The following is a 15,000-nucleotide window of genomic DNA, read 5'->3' as shown; positions in this document are numbered from 1 at the left end:
TGCCAGTTTTTTGCTGTAAATCTACTGATGTTTTTTGTTTTTTTTACAGCGGACAAGTCAGTCTGCTGTCTGCAATTTTCGGCCCCGATTCGAAATTTTCTTTTTTTTTCAAAAACCTGTTTTTGGTCATTTAGTTTGTTTCTGCAGACTGGTGATTTTCGTTTTTGTTATAAGAATTAATTAAATTTAAACTAAACCGTTCTTTAAAATCTGGTTATTTCTTTTTGGCAAGAAAACATTATTTTCCGTTCTTTAATTCTATTGTTTTGTATTTCAAAAGGAACCATTTGTTAGTTGTTTTTCAAGTCCCATTCATAAAATGAAAAAAATCAATGACCAAAATATACACTGGCCGCAATATTAGTCACCCTATCTGTGTTTGTTGTGATGGAGTTTGCACCGAGATTTTAGTTAATGGAATTTAATATTGTCACACCAAAGTAAACGTTTTTTTAATTAACCTGGGGATAGGTTAATTGGCAACACTAAAAGTTGCCCTTAGTTTGTGAATGTGAGCGTGAATGTTGTCTGTCTATCTGTGTTGGCCCTGTGATGAGGTGGCGACTTGTCCAGGGTCCACCCCGCCTTCCGCCCGAATGCGGCTGAGATAGGCTTCAGCACCCCCCGTGACCCCAAAAGGGACAAGCGGTAAAAAAGGATGGATGGAATAATTTCAAGATACTGTATTTTTATAACCCCTGCGTAAATGTACTTAAACATGTAATAACCTAATAAAAGGATTTACTCTAATAACCCAATAGGATTGGCCCTGCGGCTTCTCAGTATATTTTGATTTCCTCTTCAATCCACAGTTATTGTTGAGAATGAATGCACTGACCTCTTCCTATCTCTCTTGCAGACATCACCCATTCTGTGACAAACGGTACAGAGTGGAGGTACAGGCTGCTGTTCAACATCAGCATTCCCAGCCATGAAAGGGTCACCACGGCTGAACTACAGCTCTTCTTCCTCCCCAATGCTGGGTCAGAGGCCACCTCCCACAGTTACAAGGCCTCCGTCACTGTCTACACAGGCCATGAACAGAATTCCACGCCTCAAATACTGGCTTGCAAAGAGTTGACCAGCTATCAGAACATGTGGGCAACGTTGGACGTCACCTTAGCGATGCAGAATGGCGTCATTTTAGGCCACGGATTAACTGGATTGGACGTAGTGGTGGACGGGAATGACTGTGGCGGCGATGAAGGCTGTCTGAGCATGAGCGTGTCAGTCGGAGATAACACTTCGGCAGCTTTGATCGTCTTCTCGGACGACTTTAGCAGCCGGAGAAGGGAGGCCAAAAAAGAACTGAGAGAGATGATGCTCCATGAAGAAGAAACCATCTTCTTCACCAACTGGAACATAGAGGGTCAGCTCACCAACCAGATTCCGGGGGCTCAGCATCGCCGGAAGAGGAGGAAGGCGGAAAGGGAATACTGCAGGCGAACGTCCCTCAAAGTCAACTTCAGAGACATCGGCTGGGACAGCTGGATTGTGGCGCCTCCGGAATATGACGCCTTTGAATGCCGGGGATTGTGTTACCACCCGCTGACGGATGAATCCACTCCGTCCAAGCACGCCCTCATCCAGACGCTGATGAACATCAGAAACCCCAAGAAGGCTAACATGGCTTGTTGCGTTCCCATCAAACTGGACCCGATCACCGTCATGTATCAGGAGAACGGACGCCTCACGATTAGATACTTGTACGAGGAGATGAAGGTGGCAGAGTGCGGGTGCAGGTAGTCAGAAACAATGCAACTATTATCTCTGTCGGCAGCAAATTATTATTATTACTACAAGTACACATCAACAGAACAAAATAGGGCTGTCCAAATGAATCATTTCATCCATCATCATTCAGAATCGGATTAAAAATGTTAACACAATTAACCCACCTGCAGCACTAAACGACTCAAGCCCTTGAAACGTGAACAGTTCGTCCTTGTAGCACAGTGAGATGTGTCGTGACATGCTATAGAAGTAAACAAGTCAATATGGAGGACTAATCAGTACAAAAAAAACATCAAGGAGACATTACTGATGCCAAATGTTATGCACACTCCGCTGGAAGTAAGGGTTTTATTCCGGAGTAAAATAGCACATTCATCACACAAAAGGAGTCACATGTCCACATTAACATGGATAAATGTTTGTTTAGAAAAATATGAACATTGTTATGTTTGTACAGTATATACACACAGTTGTACCTCTAACTTAAAGTACCAGTACAGTGAAAAAACAAGTTGCCTCTATATGGAAGCTATTACTCTCTCTCTCTCTCTCTCTCTCTCTCTCTCTCTCTCTCTCTCTCTCTCTCTCTCTCTCTCTCTCTCTCTCTCTCTCTCTCTCTCTATATATATATACATATATATATATATATATATATGTGTGTGTGTGTGTGTGTGTCTGTGTGTGTGTGTCTGTGTGTGTGTCAGGTTCAAACACTGATGACATGTATTAAACGAGACAAGAAGCAAAGAATTAAACAGAGACAGAATTCAATTTGGCTTAATTTGAAGAGAGTCGCTTGGACACTGTACCCTTCTACAGTGTCTCAGCACGCTCTGGCGAAAGATTGTACGCCACCTCTTTTTATTCGGACTTTCCCTGTTTACATAACAACAGCTGTTTCTAAAGGAATGGGCGGTATGTAAACAGCCATTGTTTTCAGTCACATTAACACAAAATAAAAAGATGCCCCGAACTTGGACTGGTCCTGGATCGAGCTTGGACAGGTCTTGGATCAAAATAGAAAACCCCTCCCGTCTCATCCCATTGTAAACAATGGAATTTTACAAGCCTTTGGCTTGTTACAACAAAGACAGCCTCTTGTCTGTTCACTGGGAGCTCAGAGTATGGAAAGTTTTTTAATAATTTACATACAATTTTTCTGACAATATAATTTAAGACACCAAAAGACTTCCAAAGTTTGCAAATAAATAGATATGATTAAAATATTATAAATATCACAGGTTACCGAGCCATTTTGAGATATAATGAGGGAGCCAGTGACGTGATCACGTGACGTCACTCTCGGAACCAAAGATCCCTTCCCCATCAACAACAATGCTAATCAAGCAGACTTTGTGAGAGCCAACAACAATTACTTTGGGAAAAATTATGATCCAGGACCTTATATTTTTGAGCCCGAACACAAAAGAGGATGAGCAATAAGTTTTAGAAAACAACATAGCATTCGCAGCATTGCTAGGTGCTAAACATACAAACTAACAATACCGACCCAAAATAAAACAAACACTTACTGCAATATTTCCACTCTCGCTGGGATGCTGACTGACGGGATGCTCACATAATTTCGTTTAGATGAAGAATCAATCACAATTCTCATGAAGGGTTAAAAAAAAGTCCCTTTGGGGTCTATTTGACCATCTCGGGGGATGTCAAAGTCGAGCAGCCTGTCAGACGATGGCCACATTTGTCTACTACCAGGTGAGAGGTGCATGAATTATAACCTAGAATTTACTTTTAGCAAGTTTTAGACGAAGCAGGAGCAGACGTCAGCTCAGTGTGTCAACAATAGCAGCGTAAGCTAGCATTAGCTCACAGCTATCAATACGCCGCTAAAATAGTCCATCTGCATTGGCGTCTATAATAACAAAATCACTTAGATTTGGTAAATTTTCAGGTCACGACATATAAATGGAATATTGTTGGCAGTTTCTGTTTTTTAGAGAGAGTATAACGTGCGTAATTGTTAGCTATTTATTTACGATATGGAATGCATAAGAAAAGCCAAGCATGTGTTCATGACTTACATAAGGATTGTGAATGATAAACACCACATCTCTTTCTAATTTTTGCATATTTTCCATTAGGACTAATCCGATAACATGGTCAGAGTGCAGAAATGTTACTACCGTGATGTCGATCTCCGAAAATAGCCGAAAGTATTTAGAACGCAATATTCAAGATGGCTGACTGAATTTGTGACATTTTGTGATGTTAAAACTGTGTTGTCACAAACTTTGCGGATTGCAAATTGAATTGGATATGGTTTAATGGATACAATGAAACACAAAAAAGCATACAAAGTCAAATTGTTTTAAACAGTGCCCCAAATTAACAGTGTTTTGAGATACAGTAAGAAAGGGGATTCATATTCGTCACGGTTTTCCTGACACATGAAACGTGACGAATTGGGGGGGGGGTGCACAATCCACTTTAACTGCTAGATGCAAGTAGAGTGTTGAATATTTTAAGATGTGTTTTGTGACAGTTACAACTTTGACCACAGCTTTATTTTCTATGTAGAATGGCACTTACCATCATTTTCAAAATGATTATGTTACGTCTGCCAGGGCACATGGCTGCGATTGTCGTGTTCCTCAGCAACGCAGGAAGCAAGCAGGAGTAGCGTGGAGGTAAGATGAAGTTTCTTTTAATATATTTAAAGCAGAATCAAAAATACAAACTGAGGACGCAAACAAGCGTGGAGCTAAACAAAACCAAAATGTCACCAAGGGTGAAAAAACGAGGAATGCTAGTGTGTACAAACTTACTATAGCAGGGAGAAAAAACAGGAGAACGTAAATGCTGCCTACAGCAAACATTGAACCAGCAACTATTGCTGGGTGACAGGACAATATAAAGGGGAGTGAGTAACCTAAACACCTGGTGGGAACACTAATTGCTAAACTAAGACAGGTGAGGAGAATCAGTGCCCATGGAAACCAACATAAAAGATGGTGCACCCAGGAAACAGACCAAAACAGAAACATTACCAAACATAAATCATGCCATGACCCGGTTAACGGATCATGACAGATTAACCCCCCCCCCCCCCTTCCTCTCAAGAGAGATCCACCTGTTTTGCTTTACATTGCAAGCAATTATTTGAGTTGGAAGCATTCCCGCCATTAGTTGACACAGCAAATGTCAGAGTGAACCCCTTTGAGACTGACCAAAACGGCTGGATTTACATGCTAGCATTAGCTTATAGCTAAGATTGACATATTTGTGTTTTTCCAAGCATGGACAGCAAGAAAGTGAGTGTGAAGGACATTACTGAGAAGAAAAAGTGGATGGTATTCATTGAATCAAAGAAAGAAATCAACAAAAACATGACAAAGTGTGTAGTCATAGTTGGAACGTAGCACTGCTAGTCTGCACCATACTGAAGCAGAAGGAGTCGATAACGTCATCCATGAAACTATGGAAAAGCTGTTAATAGTGTGTTTGAAGATTGAAGGAAATACCGTAAAAGTCCACTCTCCAAGGTAAATAATGTACATTAAAATTACTTCATAAAACTACTGTAGTTGTTTTCTGACAATATTTCTTATCCAAAAGTTTTTTTTTGTTTTTAAAATGCATGTTACATGTGAAAAATGGTGGTATTTTGGGGGGGGCATGCACCAATTTAATTGCTTTCAAGTCATTTCAATGGGCAACGTTGGTTTGAGATACAAGGGTTTTGAGTTAAGAGCTCCGTCACAGAACCAAATAAGTGTCAATTGAGGTACTACTCTATATATACCGTGTATGTATATATATATGTGTGTATATATATATATATATATACATATATATATATATATATATATATATATATATATATATATATATTTATACATTAAAAAAAATCCCCTGACAAGGAGGGAAACCTGCGAAACAGGCTTGTAGGGATGATATAGCCTGTGTTTTTTCCTGACCTAACATATATACGATATATATATATATATATATATATATATATACATATGTATATATATATATATATATATATATATATATATATACATATATATATATATATATATATATATATATATATATATACACACACTGTATACACATATTGTAGGAGCCCTTTTAGGCATCCTTATTTTTGTGTTGGCATTACTTTCTTTTGTCACTAGGTGGCATGCTTTTTGATTGAGCAGTGCAGGGTTGAAAGCATAAATAGAGGAAACAGGTGAGCTGATTAGGGAGGACTCAGGTGTGGGAGCACAAACCGTTCTTACCACAACGGCAGACAACGGCAGACAACAGCAGACAACAACACACAGCAACAGGCAGGAAAGACAGGAGAACATATGGCACCATGTCACTACAATAATCCAGGGTATGTTTCATTCACCCTGCAAGTTAATTAATAAATATGCATTAACTGGATTTCGGACTGGACCTCACTTCAATGCAATGTTTGCTGCTGCGTAGGATCACTCCCTCAAACCTGTTGAGTAGTGTCAATAAATTTGAAGATTTAAAGGTGAAGATTGCCACTACAACTCAAGTAAGAACGATGCTCTTCGGGTGAAAAGGACATCAAGAAGAACACTGAAGGACATCAAAAAGCCGCAAGAGGACGAATTGTGCCACGGCCACGCTGCTACACATCAGCCAGGGTGATTGGAAACACCTGCCAGCTCTATAGGGTGAGTTGTGTGGAGCTGAAAGCAGCACAAGGGAGAGACTTGGTCAATTATGTCTGGTGGCAAATATGATGTACAGCCACAAGGTGGCCAAAATGTGGATCCTGAAAAGGAAAATGTACAATATTCTGAAAAGGAAAAAAGAGCCATAAAGTATACTGCCAAAGGCTTGGAAATGAAAGTTGACAATTATCATAAAGCAATAGGAACATGTGTTAAAAAAGCTGCTAAAATAAGGGACACAATAAAACAACTCATGCATTCAAATGAAAATGATGAAAATGCAAATGCTGTAAGAGGTCACTTGGATAAATTGATTCATTTGTGTGGAGAGGCAAGGGAGAATCATTCCTCATTGATTGCCTTACCATTGCCTGAAGAGGAACTTGATAGAAAAAAATGACTGGTTTCAAGAAAATATTAAGATATTAGAAGGTTCCATAAAACTTGTGCATGAATGGTTATCAGAAGTGAAAAGGCTAACCACACATGACACTGCCCCTGTGGAAGAGGAGTCACAATTGCATCCTTCTCAAACACATAGCTCAGTTGAAACACAATTCCAAGATGAAATGCATGTCCCACTTGCCCATGATGAACACTTATGTGTTACACTTTCTGATATTGGAGCACAGGACAGTGCATCGAATGTCTCAATCACACGCAACTCCATAACATTAAGAACCTCTTTTACCTCATCTGCTCGCATTAGAGCCCAGGCCGAAAAGGCTGCTCTCATGGCAGAGGTTGCTGCATTGGAGAAAAAACATCAGATTGAATCACAACAAAGAAAACAACAAGAACAATTCGCAAAACAACAAGAACAATTCGCAAAACAACAGGAACAACTCAGAATGGAAAAGGAAAAGTTGGAATTGGAAACCAAGCTGGCTGCCGCAAATGCAAGGGAGCAAGTTTTTGCAACCATGGGATCTAGGGAAGGATCAAGAGTGTCAAAAATGAGCTCAGAATCACATAAGGGAGCTGCTGCTCCAAAGAAAACAATGCCCCTCTCTGACACACAGGTTGTGAAGCCAAAACAATTCATATATGAAAAGTACACCAAAGCTCATTACATGACTCCAAGACAGGCTGCTCTCTCTTTAATGCAAACTGACAATGTATCAAAATCAACTATATGCAAATGGAAAATGTGTCGAATACAACTGGGCAAAGTAATCATACTCATATGAAAAAAGATTATGTTAAAGGTCATACAGTTCACACTACATCCCCTGTCACAAATGCCATCAAACAAGATCACATTCTTTATTTACTAAAAGGACAACATGATTTCAATGCCTTATTGGTTAAGCAGAATGTCCATTCCTCTTTACCAACAAGAGACGTACCTGTGTTTGATGGAGATCCGTTTCAGTATGAAACCTTTATAAGGGCACTTGAATATGGAGTGGAGAAAAGGTGTGACACCTATGACTGTTTGCATTACCTCGAACAATATACTAGAGGGCATCCAAAAGAGCTGGTTCAAAGTTGCCAACATTTGCCTCCGTCCCAGGGCTGCCAGAAGGCAAGACAGCTACTCAAAGAACATTTTGGTAATGAATATCATATTGCAACAGCATATATGGAAAAGGCTTTTTCCTGGGGAACAATTAAATTGGAGCATGTAAAAGGATTGAGAGCATTTTCTCTATTTCTCAGAAGTTGTTCCAATGCAATGGGAAGTCTGGCCTATATGGAAGAAATGAATGTTCTTTCTAATATGAAGACCGTCATCCTAAAGCTTCCATACAAGCTCAGAGAGCAGTGGAGGAACAAGGCCTGTGACCTACAAGAGAAGCAAGGCCATCGTGCCATTTTCCCAGACCTTGTAAACTTTATTGAAAAACAAGTCAAAATACTCTCTGATCCACTGTTTGGTAACATTCAGGACACTAAGCAATCAACTGTCAAACCCTCATCCGTCCCTAAGCCAAGAGTAAATTCAAGTCCAAGGAGCAGCTTTGCAACAACATTAATACCCATAGAAACTGTCGAGTCAAATGAAGGAAAAAGGAATGTGATTGTCAAATCTCAAAGTTGTCTGTTCTGCAAGAAGAGTAGTCACACACTGGAGTGCTGTCCACAATTCAAGAGGAAGAAGCACAAAGAAAAAATAGACTTCTTAAAGGAAAAAGGAGTCTGTTTTGGCTGTCTGAAAATAGGACATTTAAGTCGAGACTGCATAAATCATCTATTATGTGAAATATGTAAACAACAATACTCCACATTGAAAAGACAGAACAAACTCAAACCAAATCAATTGGAATCAATACTGTTGTCCCACCTCCCAAGCATACTTGTGGTCATATTGGGGCCAGGGATGACCCCTCCATCTACTTCATTGTACCTGTACAAGTCAAAAGCAACAAGGGAAACACAGTGTTACAAACTTATGCATTTTTGGATCATGGAAGCACCTCCACATTCTGCACAGAAAAACTGATGCAAAAACTGAACATTACAGGACAAAGAAAAAACATCCTTCTCAAAACCATGAATCAAGTGAAACTCGAAACCAGCTACCACATCACTGGACTGGAAATAGCCAGGATAAATACAAATAACTTTATTCAATTGCCTGATGTATTTACACACAAAACCATGCCAGTTTCACCACACAATATTCCAAAACAGCAGGATTTGAAACACTGGCCATATCTAAACAATATCAAATTACCTGAAATTGACTCTGACGTCGACCTCCTCATTGGCACGAATGCCTCTAAGGTACTGGAACCCTGGGAGGTGGTCAATAGCCAGCAGGACGGGCCATACGCAGTGAGGACCCTATTGGGATGGGTCATTTATGGTCCTTTAATAGGTGATGACACCAGCAGGAATAATGGCTGCCCTGTTGCTGATGTCAATGGAATATCTATTCTAAACCTGGAGGAGAAATGCTTTGCCTACGACAAGATGGAGAAAACAAAGACACGTCTCCAGCAAGAGTTGGACGACGTGATAGATCACGACCAACTTTGACAAACTGTCACAAATCTGGAGAAGAAGCTGAAGAAGTTTGACCAGATGATGGCGGAAGAGAAAAACATATCTGCACGCTATGCAGAAGAGCGAGATCGGGCTGAAGCCGAGGCCCGTGAGAAAGAGACCTGTACACTGTCTTTGACCCGCGAGCTGGAAACTCTAATGGATCTAAAGGACGAGGTGGACCGCAACAACAAATTGCTTTGGGCTGAAAATCAGGATCTGGTGTCATCCAAAGATGATGTTGGAAAGAGCGTGCACGAGCTGGAGAAGTCCAAGCGTGCCATGGATCAGCAGCTGGAGGAGATGAAAACACAGCTTGAGGAACTAGAGGATGAGTTGCAGGCCACGGAAGATGCCAAGCTGCGTCTGGAGGTCAACATGCAGGCCATAAAGGCCCGGTATGAGCGGGACCTGTCCGGACGTGACGAGATGGTGAGGAGAAGAAGAGGTCTCTGATCAAGCAGGTCCGCGAAATGGAAATGGAGCTGGAGGATGAGTGCAAGCAGCGTTCTGGTGTTGTTGCTACATGTAAAACACTGGAGCTGGACCTGAAGGAACTGGAGGCGGGCATTGACATGGCCAACAAGCACCGTGAGAAAGCCCTCAAACAACTGAAGAAACAGCAGGCCCAGATGAAAGAACTTATCAGGGGACTGGATGACACTCGCATGTCTCGAGAAGAAATTCTGGCCCAGAGTAAGGAGTCTGAGAAGAAGTTAAAAGGTATGGACGCTGATATGCTCCAAATGCAGGAGGAGGTGGCTGCTGCAGAACGAGCCAAGCGACAGGCTCAGCTGGAGAGAGACGAGTTGCAGGATGAGATGAACAATCAGGCCACCAAGAATGCTCAAATCGCAAAGGAGAGGAGACGTTTGGAGGCACGTATCGCTCAGCTGGAAGAGGAGCAGTGCAACACGGAGCTGGTCAAAGACAGCCTGAAGAAGTCCATGCTGCAGACTGATCAGATGAACGTGGAGCTGACCTCAGGTTGCAGCTCCTTTCAGCATGTGGAAGGCACCCACACCCAGCTGGAGCGTCAGAACAAGCAGCTGAAGCTCAAGCTGCAGGAGCTGGAAGGAGTGGTGAAGTCCAAGTATAAGGCCAACATGGCCGCCCTTGAGGCCAAGCTTGCTCAGCTAGAGGAGCAGCTGGACATCGAGACCAGGGAGCGGCAAGGTGCCACCAAGCTTGTGAGGCGAACTGAGAAAAAACTGATAGAGCTGGTTCTACAGGTGGATGATGAGAGACGCAACACCGAGCAGTACAAAGACCAGGCAGACAAGTTGAACTCTCGCATGAAGCAGATGAAGCGGCAACTGGAGGAGCCCGAGGAGGAGGCTCAGAGGGCAAACACCTACCGAAGGAAGATGCAGAGGGAGCTGGAGGATGCCACAGAGTCAGCAGACGCCATGACTCGTGAAGTCAGCACCCTCAAGAGCAAGCATCCGACCAACCCAGATCTTGTCTATATAATGAAGATTCAAGATTAATGAACTAGAAATGCCAACATATTTTTATTTTTAAATTATGAAAAAAAAAGGGAACGAAATTTGAAGAAAAAAAAAACTAGGAAAAAAAAATGAGAAGAAGAATCGTGTAAAAGTGAATTTGAATGGCTCCCTTTCAAGTAATTGTTACAGTGTAAACAATTAGGGGCCGGTGTGTAGGAGCCATTTTAGGCATCCTTATTTTTGTGTTGGCATTACTTTCTTTTGTCACTAGGTGGCGGGCTTTTTGATTGAGCAGTGCAGGGTTGAAGGCATAAATAGAAGCACAGGTGAGCTGATTAGGGAGGACTCAGGTGTGGGAGCACAAACCGTTCTTACCACAACAGCAGACAACAGCAGACAACAACACACAGCAACAGGCAGGAAAGACAGGAGAACATATGGCACCATGTCACTACAATAATCCATGGTATGTTTCATTCACCCTGCAAGTTAATTAATAAATATGCATTAACTGGATTTCGGACTGGACCTCACTTCAATGCAATGTTTGCTGCTGCGTAGGACCACTCCCTCAAACCTGTTGAGTAGTGTCAATAAATTTGAACATTTAAAGGTGAAAATTGCCACTACACATATACATACATGAATATAAGAACTCTGAAGATTTGAACATCATGTGTAAAAGTCCATTAATTTCAGCAATTTAACTTCACATGCAAAGTAAGCTATGTCAAGCCTTTATTTCTTATAATGTTGATGATCATGCCCGACAGTTTTTGAAAATCCTACATTTTTGAGATTCTATATTTCAGGTTTTCATAAACTGTAAGCCATTATCATAAAAGGTATACTAAAAGAAAGCTTGAAATATCTTGACTGGCATTTTATGTCATTGACTGTACTGTATTAGTTGTACCTTATACATCTAATTGCTGGAACAAACGAACATTTGCACAATTTTTTGATTTTCACCTGTACTCAAATCTGAATTTTTAAAAAAAGGCTTATTTGACAGTACTTAAAATGTATTTATGAATCAATCTAAATCTGTACATTTGTAATTTCAATATATATTAACAATGATCATATTGTAATAACCAACTTTCCCAGGATATTTAATCAATCGCAACTGGATTTTTCAGTTTATTTCAGAAGACGTTTCGCCTCGCATCAAGGCAGACTTCATCAGTTCATGCTCATATACTTAGATTGGTTAGACCTAGTCGTAGATTGGTCAAATCTAGTCCAAGATCTGTCTTAGATTGGTCAGATCTAGTCCAAGGTCAAAGTCTTCATTTGTAGATTTAATCCAAGTTATAGGTTTTAGTAAAACCTATAACTTGGATAAAATCTACAAGTTATGTCCAAAATCTTTGTTTTAGATTGGTCAAATCTAATCCAAGTTTGTAAGTATATGGGCATGAACTTGTGATCAAGCCTGCTCTGATGAAAGGGGAATCGTCTTTTAAGACACCCTGAACAGTCCAGTGCAAGCGATTGAATGTTCTCAGAATATAATATCCTTTAATGAAAGGTCTCATTTATAGACATATACATAGAGATCCAGTAGTTAGATATATTTCCACTTTAAGTCAATACATGACTGCATAATGCCCCCATATGTTATTAGTATTACGTTTGTACTTGTAGTTGTTTGTTGTTCATTGTGAGGAAATTATGAAACTGATGCAGGGTTTATTTTTATATAAAGTGATCTAATTGTTTCAATAAAACTATTAAGAATAACAATAATAAGGAATATGTTTTAAACGGTATTTTAATGTTGATGCCCTTAATAATAAATAGCTCTTTAAAGGTCTCAGTATAATTTTTTTTTAACAGTTTTAAATAGGTGTCAGAGTTCCCACAATAGTTTATTTGAAGTGTGTTGCCCAAAATCATAGTCTTGATGTTGGCATTAAAATGGTTTGAAAGGGATTGTAATCTGTAGTCTGTATTTTACATGCTAATGATCTGTTTTTGATTAATTTTATTTATGGGATTCTTTTGGGGGGAAAATTAACATACATCTACCATATTTACTGTATATTAGATGACAGGTTTTTTTGCTGATGCAAGTAAATTATTAATAAATAAAAATCTTATTTTCAATTTAGCTGTGATTTGTTGTTGCTGTTTTTTGTTGCAAATGATATGTAATATAGCTTGTAGGGTATATTTGTGTATGTGATTTTCTTGACCAAGCATTGAGAGGAAACTCACCAAGCTATGTGAACCACCAACCTACCAATGGCCCTAGCTTGGAATTGTATCATAATATTATATATATATATATATATATATATATATATATACACACACACCACACCATGGGGCTTATCTACTAAAATCCAAATAACATGCGCTATAGAGCGTGTGTATACTATAAAATTGTGTGTACAAATTGTGAGCATATTGCCTGTGATCTATTAGTCTGCCTGTACAATTAATAACAAGTGGTGCAGACCGCCTTTTTTAAATGAGGTTTTCGTGTGTACTGCCTGCTGTCACCATGGAAACACCCATATACTGCACCTTCATGTAACCGTGGTCCTACTTGTAGCGTTTTGCTAAGTTTTGAAGCATGCAACAAACATCTATGTTCCACTTTTTGGGGCATTTTAGAAGCACTCCTGCAGCGCATGCACAATGGCACCCATTTTTTTACCGCGCTGAAGGCGTACCCTGGGGGATACTGGCACTAACTGCGAGTGTGTGTTGGAATGTTCCCAGCGAAAAAAAAAATGCATATCACAGGATTTTTTTTTCCATCATTAAAGAAATACTTCTGAAGACATGAAAATGCATCAAATACATTTGTTTTAATCAACCCCTTGAGGCAGCAGCTATTATAAAATTATATTGATGAAAAGACGACATGTCGAGTATATTTATTTTTGAAAGTCCTTATATGTTGACAGGCATACGTATGACGGTGCTGCAGCGCAATTGCCTCCTTTTTCACAGCTATTTCCGTGCAATTGCCAGTTTGCACGCCCACGTGTTAGACATATTAAACATACCATATTACCTTGAATAGCTGCCGGGGCGCTAATTAATTTAAAACCTCTTCTCACTCCTGCGCTTATTCAAGGCATGCGGTAAAAGTAAGCAGGCGCTAATAATTTTAAAACCTCTTCTCAATCCTGCGCTTACCAATGGCATGCAGTAAAAAATTGAATGTGATATAAAAAAATAAATAAAAAATAAATAATTCTCCTGCGGCCGCGGCCCGGTGGTTTGGGACCACTGCTCTACAACATGTCATTGCACCCACCTTTACACCATGCTATCTGTGTGCCTGTTGGACCACGCATATCGCTGCTTCTCATACGAGATTGCAATGCATACTTGGTCAACAGCCATACCTTTTACACTGATGGTTGTGATATATACAACTTTAATACTCTTACTAATATGCGCCACACTCTGTGAACCCACACCAAACAAATTTCTGGAGAACATTGGCTCTGGGGGGGTGGGAGGTTGGGGGGTTGGTGCTAGCGGGGTGTATAATATAGCCAAGAGTCATGGATGCATTGGAATTGTGGGTAATTCTTATGTTGCGTTTATAATGTGTTACAGAGCCAATGTTCTCCAGAAATGTGTTTGGTGTGGGTTCACAGAGTGTGGCGCATATTAGTAAGAGTGTTAAAGACAAGGTTTGTTGTATCACAACCATCAGTGTGATCTGTATGGCTGTGGAACAAGACCCCTGGTTTACACATAGTAAAAGCAAAAAAAATACTCCTCCGCCATTTTGGAAATGATGACAGGGGAAGCGTCACTCATGACATCACGACTTTGGCCCGGCGGTAAAAGTAAGCATGCGCTAACAAATTTGGGGAGCGTATAATTCAAGGCAGGTGCATATTACATGCCCGGCGGCTATTCAAGGAAATACGGTAGGTGCAAAACAGCTTCCACAAAACAGTTTTAGTCTTGATAAATTACACTGCGTTTTCGGAAAAATTGTGGCTTGTATTTTTCTGATGATCATCATATGTTCTGCGTATTCATGAAGCCGGACACATTTAATAGATTGCGGTCCTTATTTTGCATACTTGAGACACAGTCCTCTGTGTACACGTTTAATAATAGCTACCAAGTTAGCACATGTTTTAATATATATATATATATATATATATATATATATA

At 40.2% G+C, this 15,000-nt stretch overlaps 1 protein-coding gene and 1 pseudogene across 1 annotated transcript in view; both read left to right on the top strand.

The window, feature by feature from the left end:
• gdf2 (growth differentiation factor 2) overlaps nt 1-2,505 on the top strand; it is a 7,907-nt gene extending 5,402 nt beyond the window's left edge. The window contains exon 2 of the mRNA XM_061907340.1: nt 860-2,505. Within this exon, the coding sequence (XP_061763324.1) occupies nt 860-1,746 (887 nt within the window). The 3' untranslated portion in view covers nt 1,747-2,505. The remainder of the gene's footprint in view (nt 1-859) is intronic.
• Nucleotides 2,506-8,700: 6,195 nt separating this feature from the next.
• On the top strand, nt 8,701-11,623 carry LOC133557082 (myosin heavy chain, embryonic smooth muscle isoform-like; annotated as a pseudogene).
• The last annotated feature ends 3,377 nt before the right edge of the window (nt 11,624-15,000 follow it).

This window comes from Nerophis ophidion, linkage group LG08 (genome assembly GCF_033978795.1).
Source record: "Nerophis ophidion isolate RoL-2023_Sa linkage group LG08, RoL_Noph_v1.0, whole genome shotgun sequence".
Lineage (NCBI taxonomy): Eukaryota > Metazoa > Chordata > Actinopteri > Syngnathiformes > Syngnathidae > Nerophis > Nerophis ophidion.
This window is presented reverse-complemented; position numbering and strand designations above follow the sequence as displayed.